This window comes from Hydractinia symbiolongicarpus, chromosome 14 (assembly GCF_029227915.1).
Source record: "Hydractinia symbiolongicarpus strain clone_291-10 chromosome 14, HSymV2.1, whole genome shotgun sequence".
NCBI classification, from domain to species: domain Eukaryota; kingdom Metazoa; phylum Cnidaria; class Hydrozoa; order Anthoathecata; family Hydractiniidae; genus Hydractinia; species Hydractinia symbiolongicarpus.
Genome location: NC_079888.1, coordinates 18,865,499 through 18,890,600, shown reverse-complemented (window position 1 = coordinate 18,890,600; position 25,102 = coordinate 18,865,499). Strand labels below are relative to the sequence as shown.

At 36.4% G+C, this 25,102-nt stretch overlaps 1 protein-coding gene across 1 annotated transcript; it reads left to right on the top strand.

Annotated features, from left to right (window-relative positions):
- Positions 1 to 6,422: 6,422 nt before the first annotated feature.
- On the top strand, positions 6,423 to 12,259 carry LOC130625265 (uncharacterized). The gene is made up of 4 exons (XM_057440317.1): positions 6,423 to 11,690; positions 11,840 to 11,898; positions 11,987 to 12,211; positions 12,253 to 12,259. Exons 1-4 carry the CDS (start codon positions 6,423 to 6,425, stop codon positions 12,257 to 12,259), a joined length of 5,559 nt encoding a protein of 1,852 aa, XP_057296300.1.
- Positions 12,260 to 25,102: the final 12,843 nt, after the last annotated feature.

Sequence of the window (25,102 nt, the reverse complement as noted above, 5' to 3'; positions counted from 1 at the left end):
CAGCTTTTTTAAATCTTCGAGAACTGGTTCTAAAATACTGCTATAACCATATTTTTGACAAGGGCTGTTGGACACAAAAGAAGACGGTAAATATTGGTTAGTCTACTTCTGTACTTTGACGGTAAGTTTCCCAAAAGAAAATAGAAACCTGATATTTTATATTTTTGAATTTTGTTCCCCAATGGATTAGATACGGTAAAGTCATCGGTAATGCACTCTTTTCAAAATTTGAAAATTCCTTGCAAATCGTATTGTTTATACGATTTGCAAGGAATTTTCAAATTTTAAAAAGAGTGCATTATTCGTAAATACAGTGCCATCTCTAAAATCATTCAATCTGCTTTTAGGCCCATTGATGGGATTCAACACAGCACCAATTACATCTTCGTGACTCAAAATTTCATTTAGCGTTTTCAAAATTGGTATATATTGAGTATAATCAGTTTTTCCAGAAGTCCCATCAACCCCACTAAAGCTTCAACAGGTGCAATGTAACTAGCTTGTTGATTTATATAAGCATCAAGTGACTTTTGGCCAACAAATTTTGAGCAATCATGTGAAAAAGAACTGTTTGAATTTAGAATAGCATCCAGTTCATAGTTAATATCAATATTACTCAGGTAAGATTTTACAAGGACTGCTAAGTTTTTTTCTCTCCAAATTTAACAATCTTTTCAATTTTTCTGAAATAAAGCTAGTGCAATCGTTAGAACCATTATAACTTACTTTTAGTTCCATTAATAAATTGGAAATGATATCTGTGTGGTTAATATAGTCTTGAGAATAATTACCCTCTTCAATTTCTGCAGGAGTGGTTAAATTCTCGTCATTTTCGTCAATATCGATACTGGATTGATCTGCTTCTTTTCTTTCCCTAAGATGAACGTCAAAAAACCACCTATGGTGGGATTTTAAATGTCGTCTGAAAGATTAATAATTTGTTTATGTTCGTAGACAATCAGATATTTTGCATCGATACTTGAAGTTTGGTAATAAGCATGTTTATCCCATGTATGGCGAAGCAGTCTCGTATACGAGGGCGATTCCTATTGACAAGGTTCGAACTGACATAAAAACTTCATTTAAGGTAGCTAGCTAGCTTGATAATTATATAAAAAAGAAACTATGCAAAGTAACCTCCAAATAAAAACAAAACTTTCTTTTGACAAGCTGTGCATTTCTTTCTCAACTATGATTGGCTCAAAGCCTTTATGCTGCGCAAAATTAAACAATTTGATTGGCCCGCCTGCACTTATTTTCTTATTTATTTAATTGATAAGAAATGATGACTCTTCCCCGTACTTTATTACTCTGCCAAAAAAGGTTCTAACCAATATGGCAGATAACCCATTTGAAAACACGAGTTTGTGTCACGTTTGTAAAATAGAAGTTTTTTCAAAGGGAATGCGTCTTCACGTTCAAAATCACCGTGAAGAATATAACAGAACGAAAAACAAATCTGCTGTTTGCCAGACTTGCAAAAAATGTTACAGAGGACAATATGAGCTTTATGAACATGTTAAGTTCTCTCACGAGACGAGGGTGCCGATAAGCCGCATACGCCGTAAAAAGTGCGGGCGTTTTCGGGCGAGTTCGGCGTTTTAAAAAAAAAATCAGGTATTTGCCCGAAAAAACCCGCATAGTCCCGAACAATGCCCCCCCCCAAAAAAAAAGATTCACCATAAATGACCCTCAAAGAATTATTTAAAAAAGTATAAAAATTAAAATGAACTAACTATATGGTAGCTGAGTTCTTAGAAGAACTGTTTTTTATGGTTTTTGATAAGATTTACTTGATAAATAACTTATATATAAACTTTATTACCTCCTTTCTATTCAAGCGCGTTCTTTCAACTGTCGTCCGTCATGTTTATGTTACAAGGGTTTGCATTTCGGGAATGTTCCGGGCGAGTTCGGGAAAGTGCGGGCGGTTTCGGCGGACAACCGTCAATTTAATTCGAAAAGTCGCCCGAACTCGCCCTTATATATTTAGAAGTTTGTGGCTTATCGGCACCCTCTTCTCACGAGAATGTGCAATTTGTAGCAAGCAATACAGCACTCGATATGCTTTAACAAAACACAAAAAGAAGATACATGCCGCAAGCTTAGTCGAGAGGAAACAGGAGAGGAAATTGTTGTGGATTTTTTTCGGAAATCATCCTACCAGTGTGAGAAATGTAGCACAACTTTTACACTCCGATCCAACTTAATACGCCATATAAAGAACAATTCATGTATAAAGTACACAGGAAAAATACATTTTTGCGAACTGTGTTTTGTCAATGGTGTTCAGATACGATTCAAACAAGTTCGATATCTCTAGAAGCATAAGAGTTCTTTTCACTCGTCAACACCTTTAGAAAGATATTACTGTGATTATTGTGAAGAAACATTAGTGTTACTACCACAGACAGAAGTACCATAAAAAACAACAGCTAATTCTTCAGAATGACAGAAACATTTGTATATGTATATCTTTATTAAGGGAACTTATTTGCGAACGTGCGTTTGGCGAAAATATAGCTAGCTAGCTACATATCACAGAGTTTTTCATTTTTTTATTGTTGTTATTATTTATTGTTGTACGCTGCTATTTTTGTGGGGAAAGTTCCGCAAATAATTTTTTTCCTTAAGGTATATATTATGACCGAGATTTGGTATTTTCTTACGTATATATTTTAAGTGTATTTTCACATGAAACATTTTGCATATAAAAATGTCTATTTGTATGACTCCTTATAGATAAGTTGCAGTGTGACGTAATATTTACCTTTTCGCCAAGAACAGTAGGCACACGTAAAATTAAAAAAGAAATAAATATCAACAAGAAGCCCCTCGGTTTAAAAAATTTCTGCCATTAGCAATAATCTGAAAAAGTGCTGAACTTTAAAGAGGACTGAGTAATATGGGGGAACAAAATCATTGAATATTCTGAAATTTTAAAATTCAATTTTTGATTATTATTGTAACCGTAAATCATAGCTAACTACACTTACATAAACTTCATTTCTCCATAGGAACAATTTTAAAAGAAAAATAATAAACCTGAAAATTGATGAGCAATAAAAACAAAATAGAAACAACAGCCAAGGCTGAAAATTTATCTATTTTCTCTTTTTTATGCAAAACAACTTTGAAAATATCTTTTAAGGTGGTAGCAATTTTTTTTTATACATAATCAGTTACGAAAGGTTATTTTCAGACTACATATTCATATTTTTTCTTTTATAACACACTTTCACACGATTTTATAGCTATATAATACATTATCTTTCACCAAAAATATTCAGCTTCGGCAATTCCTCTTTAAATTAAAATTCATGAATTAGTTCTGCTGAATATAGCTTTAGTCTACGTGCTTACAAAATTGTACAGAAGAAAATGACGTAATTATTAAAGGGAATGCTATGCTACACTGCACGAGCTTTAACTTTCAATAGCATATAAACTTTAAAATAAAGTATTGTTCATTGTATCCCCCGCCAAAGCGGACAAAAGTCCAATATTATGTATAGGTCAACATTTTCAAATATATGTTCAACATTTCCGTGTTTATGTTCAACATTTTGTATACATGTTCAACTTTTTCTTATATATGTTCAACATTTTGTATACATGTTCAACTTTTTCGTATATATGTTCAACATTTTGTATACATGTTCAACTTTTTCGTATGTATGTTCAACATTTTGTATACATGTTCAACTTTTTTCGTATACAACATTTTCTTACACATGTTCAGCATTTGTTTATATACGACCAACATTTATCAACATTTTATCAATAAAAGCTTTTTACGTAAACGACCAACTTTCATGTGATGAAGTTAAGTATATGCATTTCATATAATGGGTTTAAATTCTTGCACGGTATCAATATGTTGTTGTCCGTCGTATAGTGCGCGAAAACTAGTTCAATTTTTCCAAATCGGTCGCGGGGACCTGGGTCCTGATAATGAGTAACTCAATGGTGAAGCGCTCGCATGGTAAACAAAAATGGCTGACCTAAACGATAAACAACAAAGAGCGATTGCTCCAATTCTTTCACCGAATGCGTCACCAAGACTTCCTTCAAGAACAAATAAAAGATCTTTTTCGACTCCCAATGAAGAATTCAGTGCTATATACAACAGGAGGAGAATATCTTCCACTTCTTCCTTCAGCAGCACCACCACAACAACTACCACCAATAGCAATATCATAGCACCCCCAGGTGGTATTGGTAATTCTTCTGACAGTGGTATTTCTTTTGATCCTCTACGACAAAGCAGAAGACCAATTTTCCAGAAAGGAAAATCTCACCACAGAAACCACAATAAAAGAAGTCAAAGGGGTGCAGCAGCAGCAACATCCTCTTCGAAAAAAGCAAAAAAATTAGTTTCGGTGTATCGAACTAAGGATGTTGTCCTCTTACCTTCCTCCAGAGAGGAAAATATTGTGAATCACCAAAGGAAGGCCATGTTGATGAAAAATGGTTTTGTTAGGAGTGAGATGGAAATTGATAAAAGTTGGAGTGAAGAAGAAGTGATGAAATACTTTCGAGAAGTATTCAAAGATAAACTTGACCTTGTCAAAGGGATAAAAAGAGAAATTCAGTAAGTTACCTTAAGGTAGCGGTATGGTAAATTACACCTCTTCTGTATAAAGCCTTTTTTTCCTTTTTCTTTCAATCACTTTTGCATCCAAATCCGCTGACCAAAAATTAAAATGAGATTAGAGATCAAACACTCGTGAAGCCGAAAACGGAAGTTTCATGACGTCATCTAATGTATTTTTGAGACAGATCCCTTTTAAGAAGAGTAGGCAACCGAAAATTTTACGAAAAAATTATTCTGAGATATTCGTTAACAAAGTTTTTTCTTTCGACCTGTGATTGTTTACAAGAAATTGAAAGGAGAATATTTAATTATTCATTAGTTATTTAAAGTGAACTTATTCAACATTTTTTGTGCATAAGAATGCCCCCGTCATAATAAAACAAAATTAATAATTCTCAAAGCATTTGTTTCTGATATGATGATGTTTTTTCTCACGTCAGGGGGTTTAAAGGTGAAATATGGATAAAAATGTTCAAAAACAGGAAATGTAATAATCGAGAAAATGATTCTATTCAACTTTTATTTAAATTTTTCCAGTGCTATTTGTCTTGCTTATATCTTACACCTCATGCATAAATATTGCGTAAACAGAAAGTTCTCAATGCTGAAGGTCAGATTTTTTTAGTAAACGTGAGTCATAACGCACTTCGTGCACAGAAATATTTGATCGCCAGAACAAAGACATATGGAGTGGAACATTTTGTAACGCTAAGTCCTTCAATTTTCAGGAAACATTTTGGAATAAAGATTAGTTCATTGGAAAGAGCAGATTTAATAGTAAAATGTTCCTTAAAAAAAATGTAAAAAAAGTAATTATTCACCATACCGCTACCTTAAAAGAAAAAATTTTGGCAGAAAGAAATTTTTGCATATTTGTGTGATTGAGTGAAAATTCGCCTAAATTCACGAAAATTTTTTCCTACCAAAATTGAAAAGTTTACCTGCCAAATTTTCATTTTAGCTGAAGAAAATAGCTTTTCTGTATAATAGCTTTTCTGTATAGTTTCTTTTATTATGTTAGACAATACGTTGTATTTTGATTGGTTTATTTTACGGCGCATGCGTTAATGTAAAAACGTTGTAAACTCTGAAACAGCGTGGTTAGACCCGCGAAGAATTTAATAAAAACAGACAGAGTTATTTCTCTTTTTTCTGGTTTTTAAATGGCGCCCGATGAGGGACACAAAGATTGATTTATATAATTAAAGAAAATTGGATGCTATTGCTGTTGAGCAAAGACATTGATCAAGATTGGATCAACGAAATTTGAACGAAAGACACGTATGAAACGAAAATAGTTCAGTAAGCTCATTCGCTACTTGACTTGACTGACCTTTTTTTTTGAACTGCTTAATAATTTAATTGACATTTAAGAACGTTTTTAGACAGCCATCTTTGACGTTACGAAATCGATATTTTTGCTTGATTGCAAAGATATTTACGGATTTGATTGAAGTTTCTTTTTTTTTGTTTCTTGTGTGCCAGCACGTGGTTTAGACATAAGTATAGTTTTTGGTTTTACAGCTTATGGTTTGGGGCTATAGAAGAGTACGAATTCATGTTTTTTCTTGGTTTGTTTTGATACGTGGAGTTGTTGTTTAGACTTATTTATTTTGAAGGTTGTTTTATTTTAGTTTCTAAACGCGTGTTTCTTTACATGCCATTTTTCTGTTTTGTGCATAAGAAAAAGTTTACTCCTGTTGGGTACAGACTGCTGTTTACCCTCTTTGTGGATAAGAATTAGATCGAGATAGATTTTGGCTCCTGTTAGGCACAGGATACTTTGTAAGTGTTTGGGTATACTTCTATTTTAAAGCTTCTGAAGATGTCTGATCTACAAAAGAAAATTAATCAAAGAAAGGCTATCCGCATCCAAACTTCCTCGGTTATTAAAAGAATAGAAAAGCAGCTTAGTGATGAAAATGCTACTCATGTAAAGTTACTAGGTTTACAGAATAACCTTGTTAACAAGATTGAGCAGCTAAACATGTTGAATGATGAAGTTTTAGCTCTGTTGAAACCAGAGGAAGTTGAACAGGACGTTCTAGAAAGTATGGAATATACTGATCCCACACATGAACTTCTTGCAGCGGTCACGTTAAAGTTACAATCTTTATCGTTGTCCCCTCCATCTGAGGTTGACCATCACGGCCCAGATTCTGTAAGAAGTGTGTCCTCTCGTTGTCGTTTACCAAAATTTGAACTGCCAATTTTTAAAGGAGACCCCCTATGCTGGCAAGGATTTTGGGATCAGTTTAGCGCGTCGATTCATGACAACGAAGAGATTTCTGATATTGATCGATTTAATTATCTGAAGAGATATGTCGAAGGTCAAGCTTCTGAGACAATATCTGGATTAAGTTTAAGTTCAACAAACTATAAAGAGGCCATTAAAATTTTAACCGAACGTTATGGCAATCCACAGGTGCTGATATCAGCACACATGGATTGTCTAATTCGTCTGAACAAGGTAACTAATAAATCTGACATTGTGTCTTTACGGAAACTTTATAACGGAATTGAAAACTGTACTAGGAATTTGAGTGCATTAAAGTTGGACATTTCTGCATATGGAAGTTTGTTGATTCCTCTATTAAAAGAAAAGTTACCGGATGATCTAAATATGATAATTGCTAGGAAATTTGGAAGCGATATTTGGACGCTTGAACGCCTTATGATCTTTTTTAACGATGAACTGACTGCTTACGAAAATTGTAAACCTGTCGTAAAGCCAAGTGCAGAGGGAAAAATGAAAAGAAATGATGAGTTTTTTACATCAAGTTGCTTGCATAGGCAAAACTTCTTGTTAAATAAGTCCAAAAGTTGTTTATACTGTAATGGAAATGATCATTTGGCAAGTCGATGTAGGTCTGTGACAGAGGTTGTTACAAGAAAGGAATTGTTACGTAAGCAAGGTCGTTGCTTTGTATGCCTAGCAACTGGACACTTAGGAAAAAACTGTCCTAGCAACTATTCTTGTCGAAAATGCAAACACAGACATCACATTTCCATTTGTTCTTCTGATGGTTCGCAAGCAGGTGCTCATCACAACAATTTTGTATCATCATACAGTGGTGTTTTAATGCAAACTGCTTCTGCTGATGTATCTGATACATCAGGCAATGCAAAAAAGCACACGCGGATTCTATTCGATAGTGGCAGTCAGAGAAGCTATCTATCTCAGGACTTATGTAAGACTTTAAAATTAAAACCGTTAAGAAAGGAAAAGGTTATTGTTAAGACTTTCGGAAGTGACGATTCCAGGGTTCAGGATCTCCAAGTTTACCAGGTTAAGATTAAACATAAGAACTGTCATGGATTTTGTTTTGTTGAAGCATACTGTGTTCCAAATGTTTGTAGTCCGTTGACCCACCAATACCTTGAGTTTGTAAAAGCAAGTTACCCTCATGTGGAAGGTTTAGAGTTGGCTGATAGAAACGTGAATTGTCGGGATTTGAATGTAAACTTATTGATTGGGCTAGATTTCTATTATAGTTTTTTTACTGGGAAAATGAAAAAGGGTTCGGGGGGACCTGTAGCATTGGAAACTACGTTGGGTTGGGTCTTAAGTGGAAAATACGAGTCCGAGGAGCAGAAACAGCACTGTTTGCAAACACAGCATGTTATGAAAGTGGAAGTTGAGAAGAAAAATGAGTTACTAAGAAATGAGTTAAAGAAATTTTGGCAGGTTGAATCTGTAGGGGGTCAAGAAATTTCTGTAATTAATGATTTTGAAAATCATATTTATCATGATGGATCACGCTATGTGACAAGGTTACCTTTCAAGCCTGATCACGATCCATTACCTGATAATTATTTTGTAAGCGAAAGAAGACTTAGATCCACGGCCAAGAAACTGCATGCTCTAGGAATTTATGATGACTATGATAACATTTTTAAGCAATACGTCCAGGAAGGTATAATTGAAAAAGTAGGTCGCAATGAATTAATCAGAGAAAGTGGTAATGTCCATTATCTCCCACACAGGGCAGTTGTGAGGGAAGATAAGCAAACCACTAAGATTAGGGTTGTATTTGATGCATCCAGTAAGGCAAACGGTCCTTCTCTTAACGATTGTTTATACTCAGGTCCAAACTTATTATGTAAGATCTTTGATGTACTTTTTAGGTTTCGGTTGAACAAGATTGCAATTATTGCCGATATCAGGCAAGCCTTTTTAAATATTAGTATTGATCAACCTCACTGTGATTTTTTGCGATTCTTATGGTTTGAGGAGAACAAAGTGGTAATTTATCGTTTCCTCAGAGTTGTTTTTGGTTTAACAAGCAGCCCTTTTCTTTTAAATGGAACAATTCGTCAGCATTTAAATAAATTCTTAGATATGTATTCCGAGATTGTGAAAAAATTGGGTGAAGATTTGTATGTAGATGACACGACAACCGGTTGTAATTCTGTTGAAGAAGGGAAAAAATTTCAAGAAGTTGCCGTGGATGTGATGAGTAAGGCTGGATTTGAATTAAGGAAATGGTTTACTAATAATAATGAACTACAAGTTTTTTTTGATAGGCGAAAGGGGTGTGATAAGACTATTGGAGATGACATGACTTTTGCTAAAAGCCAAGTTAATGGAATAAATAAAGACTATAGTCATAAGGTTTTAGGATTAACATGGGATAAACACACTGATTGTTTTCTGTTTGATTTTAACGAATTTATCAGAAAATCTAAGGCATGTTCTTTCACAAAGAGGAATGTTTTAAGTTTATCTGCTTCTATGTACGATCCACTTGGAATTATTTCTCCTATTACAGCTCAAATTAAAACTTTTTTTCAGTCCTTGTGCGTGGATAAATCGGATTGGGATGAAGTTATTTCAGGTGGTATTGAGGCTAGATGGATCGATCTGTTAGAAAAAATTGAGTTTTTGAGCGTAGTCCGCGTACCAAGGTTTTCCTTCGTTGATTGGACCGAAGTTGTATCTGCAGAGTTGCATGGGTTTTGTGATAGTTCTCTTAGTTTATACTGTGCTCTTGTCTATGTGAGGATTGTTACCAAGGTTGGGATCAAAGTATTTTTTTGGACGTCGAAGACCAGGGTTTCACCACTGAAAACTCTTTCTATCCCTAGGCTTGAACTATTAGGATGTTTATTGCTTTCTACTTTGATTGAGGATGTCACGAGGGCTATTGCTGGAAGGATAAAAATAGATCGCATTGTTGGCTGGACAGACTCACAAGTAGCTCTTTGTTGGATCAGGGGTAAAGAGAGAACTTGGAAGTCCTGGATTGAGAATAGGGTGGTGAAAATAAGGAAAATTGTTTCACCTGACATGTGGTTTCACGTAGCTGGCGTAGAGAATCCTGCTGATCCACCAACAAGATCTATCGATGATTTTGTGAGTCTTTTTAATGGTATTTGGTTTAACGGTCCTTCTTTTCTTTTAAACGACAACATTCATTATGACGTAACAACTGACTTTTCAAAAACTGAAGTGGAAAAGGAGCTAAAAGCTTCGACTGACATACAAAACGTACTGACTGTTACTGAACAGAATGCGGTTGACTTGAACGAAATCGTTGATTTCTCTCGATATGGATCATTAAACAAATTAATTCACGTCGTAGCCTACGTTATTCGCTTTAAGAACAATTTGATAGCAAAGATACGTAAAAATGAAGAATCAAACAACGATGAAAACCTGAATGTCGATGAAGTAACCAAATCTTTGGACCATATTGTACGTGCCGAACAGCAAGCTATGACCAAAAATTCGAATTTTAATAAAACAAAGTCGAATTTAAATGTTTACCAGGATACTGAAGGATTTTTTAGACTGAAAAGTCGTTTTGGTGAATCAAAGTTAACAGACGATCAAAAGCACCCGCTTTTACTTCGAGAAGGAAGTCATGTGACAATGTTAATCGTTCGAAATGCCCACGAAGAGGTATTGCATTTTGGAGTGGAATCAACGTTGGCGAAGATTAGAGAAAGATTTTGGATTTTGCGTGGCAGGAAGACAGTGAGAAATGTTTTACGACGATGCGTAATATGTCGGCGATTTCAAGGACGAACGATGACCTCACCAGAAAGTCCGGATCTTCCTGTTTTCCGAGTGGATCATCTGACGCAAGCTTTTGCTACGACAGGGCTTGATTACGCCGGTCCTCTATTTGTAAGGATTCACGGACATTCCTGCTCAAAGGTATACATTTTACTTTTTACTTGTGCTAGTAGTCGCGCAATCCACCTTGAACTCACGCCTGACATGAAATCACCTGCGTTCATCCGAGGCTTTAAGCGATTCGTTTCAAGAAGAGGAAAACCAAATGAAATTGTAAGTGACAATTTCAAAACATTTAAGTCGTCCGAGGTTAAAGCTTATATGTTAAAAATGAGAATTGGTCAACGCTTCATTCTACCAGCCTCCCCATGGTGGGGTGGATTTTATGAACGTCTTGTTCGTTCCGTAAAAACATCTCTTAAGAAAATACTAAGAAAGTCGTTTCTAACGTTTGAAGAGTTACAAACTGTTTTATGTGAAGTCGAGAGTGTAATCAATTCAAGACCACTCTGTTATGCGAGTGATGAAGACGTTGGAGCTGTGATCACCCCTAATCATCTTATCTTTGGGAGATCATTGAACCATGCTACAACTAATAATCAACCGATTACTGTATTAGATGTGACCGAATGCACTCGAAGAGTCCTTCGTTTAAGAACAGTCTTAGAACATTTTTGGAAACGCTTTAGTATAACTTATTTGAACGAACTGAGGCAACGACACCTTTACGAAAGGAAGAAGACAGCAGACGCAGAGTTGAGGCTGAATGATATTGTACTCATCAAGGACGACACACCCACACCACGCTCGCAATGGAAAATCGGAAAGATAGAAAAATTAATTGTTAGAAAGGACGGTCGAACTCGAGGTGCAAAATTAAAAGTGAATTCGACATCAGGCCGGTCAACTTATGTGCATCGACCTGTTCAAAAGTTAATACCGTTCGAAGTGATAGAAGAAGAGGTGAAGGCAACTGAGGCGGAAGATAATCAACTTTATCCTATGGTCATCGACGAACAGAGTTCAGGTAGTTCAGGTGGTGCGTGCGATGAACACCGCGTAGAAAGTAGAGTACGCCGGCGGGCTGCGATAGAGGGGCAGAACTTTCGTCGTTTTAAGGACAAGTATAGTAATTGATTTCTGTCAATTACGGGGGGAGGATGAAGAAAATAGCTTTTCTGTATAATAGCTTTTCTGTATAGTTTCTTTTATTATGTTAGACAATACGTTGTATTTTGATTGGTTTATTTTACGGCGCATGCGTTAATGTAAAAACGTTGTAAACTCTGAAACAGCGTGGTTAGACCCGCGAAGAATTTAATAAAAACAGACAGAGTTATTTCTCTTTTTTCTGGTTTTTAAATTAGCAATAGCAACAAGTTCATTTTTGACGTAGTTACAACATTGGAAGGCTGTCCGCATTTATTTCAAGATTGCTTTGTTCCATCAAGCATTTTTAATGCCATCGATGTTATTGATTGTCTAGACATCGTGAAACCGGAATCAAATGTTTCAACTTATTTACGAAATTATATTGAGAATGCATTGTTAGATATTCTCAAGGCATTTCTAATATTTTGCACTGGGAGCAAGTTCGTTCCACGCAATACAAAAATTAAAGTTAAAATTCAAGCTGCTGATGCTATATTCGCGCATACATGTATGTGCACACTGACAATTCCGGAAAATCTCGGCAGCCAGAGTAAACATTGATTCCCTCATTTCTATCTTCATATAGTGGTTCAATAGTACGATGAAGTAAAGATAAGCATTCTTCACACAACGAAGATTCAGTTGTAGGGACTTGCACATCATTATCTGATTGAACGTGCGGTAACGGACCATCGTCGTCTATACCATAATTGTCCCAATTTGATATTTCAGCTGCCTCCAGCGACTCTGGATCTGTATTCAACAGATTTGTCATACCTAAATGCCACAATTGACGTGGTGATTTGTTATCAGTTGTTGAAAGCGGGTGGAAAGGCCAGTCCCTTTCAAGCTCTTGCAAGGCCCAATTGATTCGCGGTAAATAAACAAAATGAAGCGCATACAAATCACTTTCATCTAACGGATCCAAGAATTGCTCATTTTCAAGAAAGTAAAAAATATTTTGATACCGTTGAACGACATTTCTTCTCACTTCACCCTAAAAGCGTTCAATACGTTGGTTGTGCACTGATTTACCGCATACATACTGCGTCGATTAATGCCTCCTTCGTTAAGCATAAATCTGGCTACTTCCACATTTTCCGTTCCAAAATCAGCTCTCACACGCGACGGGATGTCGTGCCTGCCAACAGCAATTCCAAATAATTCAAACACAGTTGTTGCTACACTTCAAGTACGTGATTAAGCGACTGTACCCATCGATAGCGCCATGTATTACGAAACGCCATCGTATTGTGCCTAAGAGAAATGAATACATCAACCGTAAAGCAGCAGTATTTCATTTTATGGTTATCGCCAAAACTTTTACTTACCAAAGAGAATTCGGTGCTTTCACGTGATACGCTCTTCTTACAATACTGAGTGTTTTTCGTAACGCACGGCTGAACGGGTCGACTTCGTTTATTGCTTCTCTGATCCTTTGCCGTTGTACATATATACCTCTTGATCGACATGCTCCAGTAATGTAGGTTTCGCCAGCGTTGGGAAGAACATTTAATACCTCTTGCACAACTTCGCATAGATCTGCGTGGCTTATTTTTGAGTAATACCCTCGTGGACCACTCTTCTCGGGTATATGCACACCGAACTGAATTCTCCTTCTTCTTAACGTTTTGGTTGATACACCAATACATTTTGCCACATCGTTCCAATTTCAATAAATATCAAATAAATCTTCCACATCAGATTGTACAACGTTCTCCCCAACAACTTTCAGTTGAATTAGTTGGGCAAATATTTTGCTGGAGTTCTGAAGTAACGTTTTCTTCGAGAATCCTTTCAAATCTTTGTTTTAAAGACTGGATTTCTTCCACTATTATATATCCAATAGACTGACAATTCCATCGAAGTTTTCCCATCCTACGTCTATTATTCTTCCATCAAATATTATCAGAAATTGCAAACAATCCTCTAATCTCCTACACCCATATTCACAAACATTGATGTTCGTTGCAAATACTTGTCTTCTTGCTTGTGAAATTAAAGAAGGCAACTCGTTCAAGAAATTCTCAATGTTTACATTGTCAGCCATCTTTTAGGATGATTTCCCGCCTTTTCACGAAAAGTGATGCGCGCGCACTTGCACGCGCATTTACTTTGCGCATTTAACACACATGCAAAAAGTTTGATATATAAATAAAAAAGTTTGAAATATATAATAAATCTAAACATACATATTATGTGTTGTTGAATTATATACAAAAAGTTAGCAATATATAAATGAAAATTGATTTAAAAAATAAAAGTTGACCTTTATACATAATGCTTGATCATATAAACTCAAAAGTCGACCTATTTAGAAGAAAGTTGACTTTGTATACACGAAGCTTCACCATATAAATAAAAATGTTAACTTATATAAATGAAAGCTAACATATATATACATATGTAGACTTTTGTCCACTTTGGCGGGGATATAATTGGATAATAAAATAATTTGTTGGACTGTTAGAATTCTTATTGGCTTAAAACTCAAGCCTCTTCTCAGAAAAAAATCTATCAAAACGAGGATTTAGGCTTTAGCCTGGATAAATTTTAGGCGTCCAGGCTCTGGGCTGTCTCTATCTATCTCTTTATCTTCCCAGGCGATTTTTAAGATTCCGCCTTTGCCGGCGGAAATCAATAACAGACCGCATTCATAGCTAAATAAAAGTTATTTACCATATCTTCTGTTTATTACATATTTCATATAATGAAAATAACCTGACAGTTCAATTTTTCCTGATTTTCAGGTAAAATCAAAAACGGTCAATAAATCTGGATAGTCATGTGCCAAAACTATGTACAATAATTCCTCTCAATAGAATAAAGTTATGTTGCGAGCTTTAAATTTAATCTTAAATTATAAGGAATTCAAAGAAAATTTGGGGTGTATCAGGTAACCATTATCTAAGGCTATATAGGAGGAATGGAACCCAAACATTTGGCAGGCCGGTGTCCAATCATTCGTGAAATTTTTATTTGAGAACTCATTACAAATAATCATCCGTGAAAGTTGAGAAATTGAACGAGCTTTTTGTGCTGTATGGAGGCTTTGACTCGCGAAATCATATTGTTGGAATTGTTCATTATAATTTTTAGGATGCAATTGAGAAAATTATCTTTGTTTATAGAGGTTTATAGGAAATAAAAGATTCAGATCTGGAGCATGTTCAATTCTTAAGCACAAGGTTCTAGTATAAATCATCTTTGAATGCATGCTACAATATTTGAACGCACACTACAATTAATGAACGCACACTACGATCTTTGAACGCACACTACAATCTTTGAACGCACGCTACGATCTTTGAACGCACGCTACGATCTTTGAACGCACGCTACGATCTTTGAACGCACGCTACGATCTTTGAACGGGTATGAATGGATGTAGTTTCCATATTAACTTTTTTTTGGGGTGCTACGAGGTTCTTTTAATTTTGCACTCCCTATAAGGAGCTGAAATACACCCCTGGGGGTGCTGTGAACTATCCTGGCACCCTTTAGGGTGCTACAAAACTCCTTTATCCTGTTCTTTTTTTAGCACCCGTTAGGGTTTTTGCTAGCACCCTTAAAGGTGCTTTGATACACCTTATGGGTGCTATTCAATTTAGCACCCTCTAGGGTGTCATAGAGCACCTCTAAACTTTCAGTGCGTGTGCCTATTAATTCAGTTTGAATTGCCTAATTGTTTTGTTTGTTGTCTTTTAATGATTTTTTATTAGTGTTTTGTGCTTTGCCACTGTTTTACGCGTTCTGTTTAATGGTCAATGTATTTTTTCTGAGAGAATCCTTGCTAAAAGGGAGGGTTTTGCTGTTATGCAGAATCTTCGGAGTGTTACAACCTCTATAATGTCTAACCAGATCATCAATAGGGAAATGGATAAATCAGTAACCCCAGGACAAATTTGATATTTGGAACATCTCTGATTAAGTTTGATTAAGTGATAATTCGCACTGATTGTTTATAAAATTTATAGATGGTCAGGGAGACTCCAAGTGTATCCACGGTTAGTGAATGATATGAATCATCGACATATATTTCCAACCTAGGAATAAAATGAATATTGTCAAATGCCCAAATATTTACTGCATCAGCAGCAGATGTATCCAAATTCAACCGTAAGGAAGCTTCCATTTTGGCTCAATTAACAAAATTATTGAACGATTCATAACATATATGGGTGGTCGGAACCTTTTCTCCGCAATATTTTTTGCTGAAAGTTGTGGTTTGACCGATGTGCTGTATCAATATAGGAAGTGTTACAGAGAAGTTGCCAAGGCAAAGGCATTAAGCACGGCAAGGAAAGGGCACGGCAAAGGCAGGCAAGGAAACAGGAAGAGGAATCAGCAAGGCAGGGGTAGGCAAGGCATACAGGCACCGGCAAGGGTAGGCAAAGTCAGGGAAGGAAACAGGAAGAGGAATCAGCAAGGCAGGGTTAGGCAAGGCAAGGGAACGGCAAGGCAGGGGCAGGCACCTTAATAGAAAATCCCCGCCCCCCTACAACTCAAAGATTTGTATACTCAATATATCTAAGATATGTATCATATTAATCCAGGAGTATAGAAAATATTGAGATGCAAATATTTCAAATTCAGTAGCTCAAACAAAGCTCTCAAATTTATACCCGGTCAATATATATACAGTTAGCAGAATTATGTGTCAAAACAAATATTTAAGCAATCGGTCATAACGCCAAAAAAACTATCAATTTTTAATAAATCTGACATTAAAAGTTAACTTGGTTCCAATGACAACAACATTAAAAAGAAGTCCGCAAAAAGGCAAAACTTTTACCTGGTTGTTGTAAGTGCAAGATAATTATGTTTTTCCTAGCCCTGTCCAGGATTTGAACCTGGATCGCTCATTTGCATGAGTGTCATAGCCATTATACCAACAGGGCATGAATATATATATATGAAAAACTTTACATGTGTATCTTATATATGCTCACATAGTCTTTTTACTAACTAGGCAGGGCGACCTGGCGTTGAAATGTCTGGTTTAGTCACAAGTAACTATAACACCTGGCATTAAACGTCTTGTGTAGAGCGATTTATACGTTTTGTAAACTGTGCGCTTTAGTACAAGTATGCAGTATATCATAAATTATGTGAAGCACACACAACAGTAAAATGTTTCAGGTGTAATATATTTTTCAAATAATAATTTTCTTCAAAAATACAGTTTGTTGTGCCCATCTTAGCGAATTTCGCAACATGTTTCTCAAAACTTAAAAAGTGAATTTCAATCCAGGGTAAGCGCTTAGTATAGGTAAACAATGTCGCACATCCATATAGGTTTAATACCATTTCAAACAAAAAATTAGCGCAACTTCTGTTAAATAGAAACACAGGTAACAGCTTGTTGTTAAAACTGGGCTGAGAGATTTGTATAGGTATTATACTGTTTCGCACATACGTTTCGGCATAATACCTATTTCTAAAAAACTATCCTAACTTCGGTTCAAACAAACAGACAGTTAACAACCTGTTGTTATCCTATGCACCTAAAACAATATTACTTTGTGAAAAATAAAAGCACACTTATAACCTATATAGATTTCGATCGTGTCGTAAACATTTCTCAACTCTAGGATGTTATGAGAGGATGGCACGGAAGTGAGAGCTAGCAGTGCATCCATATTAGAGGTTATTATTATTTATGGGTCAGCAAATCGATCTTTCACAATTTTTATTGCGTTTTGGTGATTTTCTGATGATAATCTTAAATTTTTTAAAGCGTTAGCTGCACTTTTGTCCATAATAATTTGGTGTTTTTGTGAATTGCACTGCCAAAACTGTCTCAACTCGATTCATCGCAATTTAGCGAAATTAAAAGCTGTTTCTACTGACCTAAACGATACGGTGTGTTCCTTTTTTCATGTCTGTGCAGCCACTGGTCTATTCTTATCATTATTTCTTAAATTGCACTTTGAAAATCGCTATCAATAAAGACTTCTTCCTCGACTTCATCGTCGTCGATTTGTCAAACTCTGGAGTTGTTGCTACACGATCAGTATGCCTCAACACCTGCCTTTTAATTTCAACCAGGGAATAAAGCACCTTTTTTGTAATTCTATAATGTAAAAATACCAGCATTGTTGGTGTTCTAGGTTTGTTTTTACTTGCTATCCTTTAGAAGTTTTACCTGTCAGCTAGCTATCTAGTTAGTAGCTACCGATGTATATTTAAAAATTTTTTGTGTAGACTGTAAAAAAAGCAAATTTGCTTCCCCGAAGAGAAAGGCAAAAAGCCTTTGCTAATATGCGCAAAGAGGGGATTTTTTAGTATAACAGAGAACAAATGAAAAACGAAAAACCGACATATATGAGAGAAAGGAAGGGAGATGTTGAGTTGGTGTTTTGAACAAAATGTAAGGGTGGCTACTGTAAAGCCTGCAAAGCCAGGCATCAGATTCAATGTGGCAAAACCAGATTTTCAACGGACAGAACTGCAAAACAGAGAAAAAACAAGAGACTGAAAAACGCGTTCGATTATCCATGCGTTTGCTCAGTAGATTGTATCTAAAGTTTAAGGAGTAAAAAATTGTTCTGATATGTTTGACAAACGAATTTGAGTCATTTAAGATACTCAATCGCCAAACTTTGTCATGGACAAGATGGTTTAAAACGTGGAAGCGCACTATCTTGTCGAAGGAAAAAATACTGATGCAGAAATTGCGACCAATTTAATGAAAGGATATGTGTTAGTAAAAGATGAGTTGTTCAATGGTGTCCTCTACCAAAAAAAGCACAAGCGGAACAAGAGTATGAGGAAACCGGCGAATCTTCCAGCCGCCGAAGCTGTGCAGTTGCACACGTCGTATTCAAAGAAGGCTACGGATAAGAAAAATATATCCTTTGAACTGTCCTAGTCAATTTTTGTAACTCTACGAGATGCCGTGTGTGCTCGTCTCACGTTATGCAACGGTCGCAGAGGTGGCGAGCCTGCACGTCTATTTCTATATCGATAGAAAGAAGCAATCGATGGTGTTTGAATAGGACCTGTAACGAGAACGCAATATCGAGAAGAAATTAATATTGGGAATCAAATTACTTTTCAAGAAGGAAAAGGTGACCGTCAAGTCCCTGTCTTTCTGTAAGAAAAATATCAGAGAGCAATGTGATGTTGATCCAGGCAACGAGTACGTTTTTCCATCCACACATGGCAGTGATAATCATGTTTCTAGGTGGCATGCTTTAATGGTTTGTTGCAAGAAAGCAAATCTTCCTGTACATATCAATGGAAGGTTAAATCGTCATAGAGTTTCCTCACTCATTGGCGCTCTGGGTCTTCAGGAACACTTTGGCCACAACGGAGATGTTAACAAAAATATCTACCAAGTGCCACATGCTAAACGGCAGTTGGCTAGTACTGGCAAGTACCTTCAGTTGATTGATAGCGGACTTGATAACAGGACAAAATAATAAATGAAAATCTTCCAAAAACGTTGAGTCCAATCCAGTCCTGTTCAAAGGTCAGAAAGAGAATGTTGAAATCAGAAGGTGGGTCTTTTTTATATGCACAAAATGTAGAAAATTATTTTTATATAAATACAAGCAACTGAGTTAATAAAAAATGCGGCTGGAATTTATGTCGAAAAATAGGCTGCTGTTAAGCAACTGGCTATATTTAAAATTTGAAACTTTAGACAACTGAGCCTTAAATCTAATTCTATCTTTTAAATATAAAAAGCTTTTGTAGAAATAAGTAATATAAAAAGTGCAAAAATAAGTTATATTTCGCTTGGTTTAATGCGGAAATCAAAATTTTATTGAGAATAATAAATTCTTACCTCGTTTGTTTTCTTTTCTTTCACTTTCTGCGTGATTGTTAAAGAGAACCGCCACAAGTAATGTATCTGTTTCAGTATTAGGTAGCAGAGAAGAGGGTGATTCAGAAGAGTCAGAAAATAGGCTGGAAAAAAAGTATTGATTCGAACTGGTCAGACTCACTTCTCAGTTTTCAATATTGCTCCAGATTACTTTAGATAACGTTTTTGAAAAGAGCCGTTACAAAGAGTTTATTATGTTTTAGCATTGAATAATAAAGGAGAGAGTGAATCCGAGGAATCAAAGAAAGTCTTGCCGAAAAAAAGTTTGACTCGAAAAGGTTTTTCTCTGTTTTTGGATTGTAAAAATTCAGAAAGATAATTTGAGTTAGTCAATTTATTTATTTTTGGCAAGTTAAACATCTCATTTTTTCCCTGTACTTTTTGCGTACTTGTCAAACTAAACTATTACAAAAAAATTTATTGTGTTTCAGCATTAAATAGTAGAGTAGAGAGTGAAGCAAAAGAGTCAGAGGATGTCTTGTCGAAAAAAAACTTGCAGTCGGAATGGTCAGTTTATTTTTTAATTAATCTTAATTCAATCAAATAATGATTTTTTTTTGCTTTTTTCGCTGAATTATTAAAACCAACTAACAAGAAAATTATGTTTTAACCTCGCAGAGAACAGTCAGAGAATGATAGGGTCTTGACTCCGACAGGTAAGGCCCGAATGCCAATAGCAGCATTTTCCCCGAGTGGACAAAGCAAGCCATTAAAAAAGTTAAAACATTCACGCATCTATTAAAAGTGAGCGAGATCGTCATCACGTTGTGTCAGCTTTGAAACAATCGCTCCAGTTATTTGACCATAAGATTCCGTTTGTAAATTTATAAAGAACGATAAGTTATGACTTGATTCTCCTATGCAGAGATAATATTTGATTAGTAAAGTCAGTTTAAATATTAGTTATTTTTGATCTTAAAATTGCTTTCTGCTATGTGGATAAATCCGTTAATAAGCCCATGCCTTACATGTTCAGAGAAGGTCAAAGACATTCTCCTCTATGCGAAATTATTTTCTTATAGCTCGTCAAGGAATGGCATTGTTTTTGAACAAAAATAACCAAACTGCCAACTTTTCTGTGGCACGTAATAGGATTAATAACGAGCGTGCAAAGCCAAAGCAACGAGATAGGTAAATTTTCATTCTGGCGCAGTTGCGTGCGCAAACGCAGTGACGTCACAGCAAGCCCATGAATATCATGTACCATCCAGTACCATGTAGTGCCTACCTATATAATTTAAGGGGTAAAGTCCCTAATGAGTAGGGTTAAGTCCCTAATAATCATAAAATGCAGCAAATGAGTCCAAAATTTTTATCGCAGAGGGAATTCCCTGATATTCATCAAAAATCAACGCATGCGCAGTAAACCTCGGCAATCCTCGGACCTTGTTGAAATACTATAATAAATGAGTTGTTTCAAAACGCAAGACATGTGCAACAATGCTGTTGAAAAGCAGCCCTGGGTGCTCGAGTATGCCCTGACAAGTTCAAGACGCAGGGCATGTGTAACAAGGCCTTTGAAAAAAATTACCTGGCTGCTAAGCATGTGCCGGATCAATTCATGACACATGACATGTGCAATAAAGCTGTTGAAAGAGATCCCTACACACTAAGGGATATACCAGGCCAGCTCGGGACGCAAGACAATTACTAATAAAATGTGTATTAACTGTCAATAAAAATTCAATAGCTTTGGTACTGTGGTATTCATGACATTTATAGCCGGTATTGGTATTTCCCTGCCGCTAATGGCGTTGGCCATGGTAGAAGAATCAGAGAGGGAGAAGTATAATAAGCAGAGGATTCAAGACCTATGGGATCGCCTTAATGCCTTAGAATCATAATAAAAATGGAGCATTGTAACGACTGTGAAGGGGTACTCGATGCGCACGACAGGTGCACCTAAATTATTCTACTCATTTCCTGCTACATTAACAGATGTGAACGATATCAACGCGGACTACCTGACAGTGTCGAATCCTACTCCTGCTAATGGGGGTAAGGATCAACGGTATATAGTAGGGTACCATACACGGGACCTTGTGGTAGCCCTCAGGATAAAAACACCAAAAATCTACTCCCCACATGGGGTCATCCGGTACAACGTCAATGCAGTACCGGCAATTAGTATCACGAAATCTGGTCCAAGATTGAGGAGTTGATTTCCGAGCAATTGACGACGGGGCCCGTGAAAAAGGACGTTATAAGAACACCAAGCTTAAATACTACAAGGATGCAACGACGACTAAATTCTATAGTATACCGGTACCCCATGATGAGCCCTGCCAAGCCAGTGCCATCATGGCTATTTCATCGGTGTATGTGCAAGGCAAAAGCCACTTCCCCCAGGTACACATCACAGAATGCCGGTATAAAGACTTTAAAAAGGAATGGTTGTTGGGTAAGTATTAAAAAAACCCACATATTTTATAGGTCTTGTATGGCCTATAAAATATACTAAATTAAGGGCTGTAAACAGGAGGTGTGTCTACATAGTGCTTGCATACTGTACAGATTGTAGTGTTTTTAAATTTTCATCTTTTCCCTCTTGCCTTCCCTCCTCTCGGCCTTTCGCAACTAGCTGGGCACGCTCTTGTTCGTTGATGCTATTCACGATCCTATTAAACCGCTGCCGCATCTGTTCCTTCAATAGCATATACTTTTCCTTCACTCGAGAGATCAGGCTTACTCATAGTCACTGATTACACCATTCTCCATTGCCTTGCTCATCAGGTCAACGATAGAGTTTAATTTACTTTCCGCAAGTAGCCTTATACATCCATGTTTCTTGACCGGCTTGGCTTATCCGGCTGCAATCGGGAGTCCCTCCATGGCAATGGCCAAAGGAACTCCCATACCTAAGGCAATGGGCCCGATTCCAAGCCCAGTCGTGATAACGCTTATGCCAAGCAAACCATGCTCGCAGAATCGTACCCACGTGTTATGCATTTTGAATCTATTGTTTGCTCTCGCTTACTGATGCGTAATACCTCATCTTATGCCCTTCTCGTACATCAATAGGATGTCGGGGTCTGTAAGGAACCTTAGCTTGATTCCGGTATACTTGAGTGGTGCCTTCCATGCCAAGCCAGGTGCGCTGTAGAAGTGTGCAGGATCAAGCTTGTAGTTCGTCAAGCACACGCCTCGAAATGTCTCGAAGACGTCGGCTAATAGCAGGACGTCTATGGTCAGGTAGATGTCATGGTAGTTCCCCATGGTGACGTTTTCACCCTCTGGCGTAATGACATTCCATACCTTTCTTGCGTATTCCCTGTCCCTGTCGCTGATACCTGTTTTTGATTATGACATAACAAAACAGCAAGCTGTAGCGATTCGACTAGTCTAATGACTCTTATTTTAAGTGGTAGAGGTTAAACCCTCTAAAGATCTTTATGAAAAGCAAGATCTCCCTTTTACAAGGATGATCTGTACAACCAAGTTAACTGAAAAAGCAACCCTCTGGACAATACAAATATTGCAACAACAAAACAAAAAAAACACATAAAACGTATATATATACAAATAAATAAATAAATAAAAAATATAAAAAGGCTGGACTTGTGAACCTGGCTGTAGCTTTACACGTGTTACGGGATCCCAACACTCAGCCTTACACAGGTGATTGATGCTTAGGACCAGCCTGAAGTTACTGGGGTGATATGCGTGGGCGTAAAACCACGAAGACATGAAAGAGAAATTTCACACCTGCTTGCAGAGCTTCTTACAAGAATAACTATGGGCACAGCAGGATAGTCGAACCCCCTTGTTATGCCTCTTATGATTACTCTATAAGAGAGTGAAGAGTGAGCAAACTCTAGGTTCACGGTAGACTGCTTGTGACAGAAACAGCCGCGGTAGAACAAAACCGCTCTGCTTAAAAAGCCTGCACCCTGGAAGTAACTAGCTATATTTCTATGTAATGTAAGTAGCTGGAGTATTTTAATTGTTTTTCTTGATGTAAAGTTCTGTAAAGTCCTGTAAAGTAGTCACCCCTGAAATTTAGATGTGCAAAGTTTGGATTTGGGAAAGAGAGAGCACTCGCATTTTTCCAAACGTCCAATTGACGTTCGGCTAAACTTCAGAAAACGTACACAACAAAATTTAATAAAATATAAAGTGCAACACAGTTACACACTTACTCACTGAGTCCACTTGGGAATTCTCATTCTTTGTGTGTAACTAGAAGTACGTATTTGCGTTTGCAGCTTTTATATGATAACCAAGTTTTTTCATCACAAATTCTACAGTTGCTCCTGAAGTTCTTCACGAAACCACCCACCCACCATGACAAACGTCCATTTAGCTTTGCAGCAACAAAGGTTTATGGGTTCGTTCACAGAAAGTAATGTAGCTAGCATGCTCAAAAAAGGAGGCGGAGAAGTAGCCTAAAAGCGTATTAAAGTGTACAAGGGGAAGGGGGTCTTCGAAGGGCTTACTTATCTACATACGCTTTAAAAAAATATTGCTGTTTTTTTTTTAGGTATCTTTTCTGCAAAAAGTGCGTGGTTTTTTCAACTTTAACACCTTAAGACCTGACACAGTTACCAATTGTCCTTTTTTCAAGTAACGTGTTATAACTTTAAGTTGATTTTTCGAGGAGGGATGATCTGTAACTCGGGAAAGGGGTAAGTCCAAAGCAAAGCATACAATTGAGTATAAGATTGACAATTTATAGTGTACGCATTTATGAATAGACCCATTCTATAGTTGTTGACAAATGATTTTTGTCTGTTTTACCCGCATGTGACTGGTTAAACATTAAACTATAACTTCATTTTTGGATTGCTTATTTGATCAATTATATATTTTTTTAGAGTCAAAAAAAGGACAAATTTAATGGAGATCCTAACTGGAAATATAAAAGACGAACTTGTATATATATTTTTTTTTTATTTATTTCACGAATGTTTTACAAGGATGGCCATTTCAGACATTATAAAGTCTGTTATCAACATGGGTCCTTGGAATAAATAGGATAAAAAAAATATTAGTAACAATAAAACAAGAAAATGTAAATGTACAATAAAAACGGTGAGTATAAAATATATAAACCGCAAAAAACACACAGACAAAAGGCTAAAAATCAAAATACCACACTAGAAAATGAGTTGATCAAGACGAAAAACAAAAAACAAACAAAAAGCCATAAAAAGGACTAAATACGCAGATAATATTCTCTCAGTTGCGACTTAAAAATATTGTATGATTCACATTTTCTAATGTCCAACGGGAGTGTATTGTAAATATGTGCTCCAGTGTAACAGAAAGATCCACGAGCATATTCCAAACGAAGATTAGGTAATTTCAAGCTATTTCTGTTGTTACGTGTGTTTCTTGTGTGGTTTGTTTTTGTGAAGTAATTTTTAAAATTTTCACACACATCGTTGTCCAAGCAACGGCGAATGAAATTACAAGCTCGCATTTCTATCATATTGACAGTATCAGGTGGTGTCAAGAATTGATTTCCAATAATTGAAGTTGCTCGTCTATGTAAAGA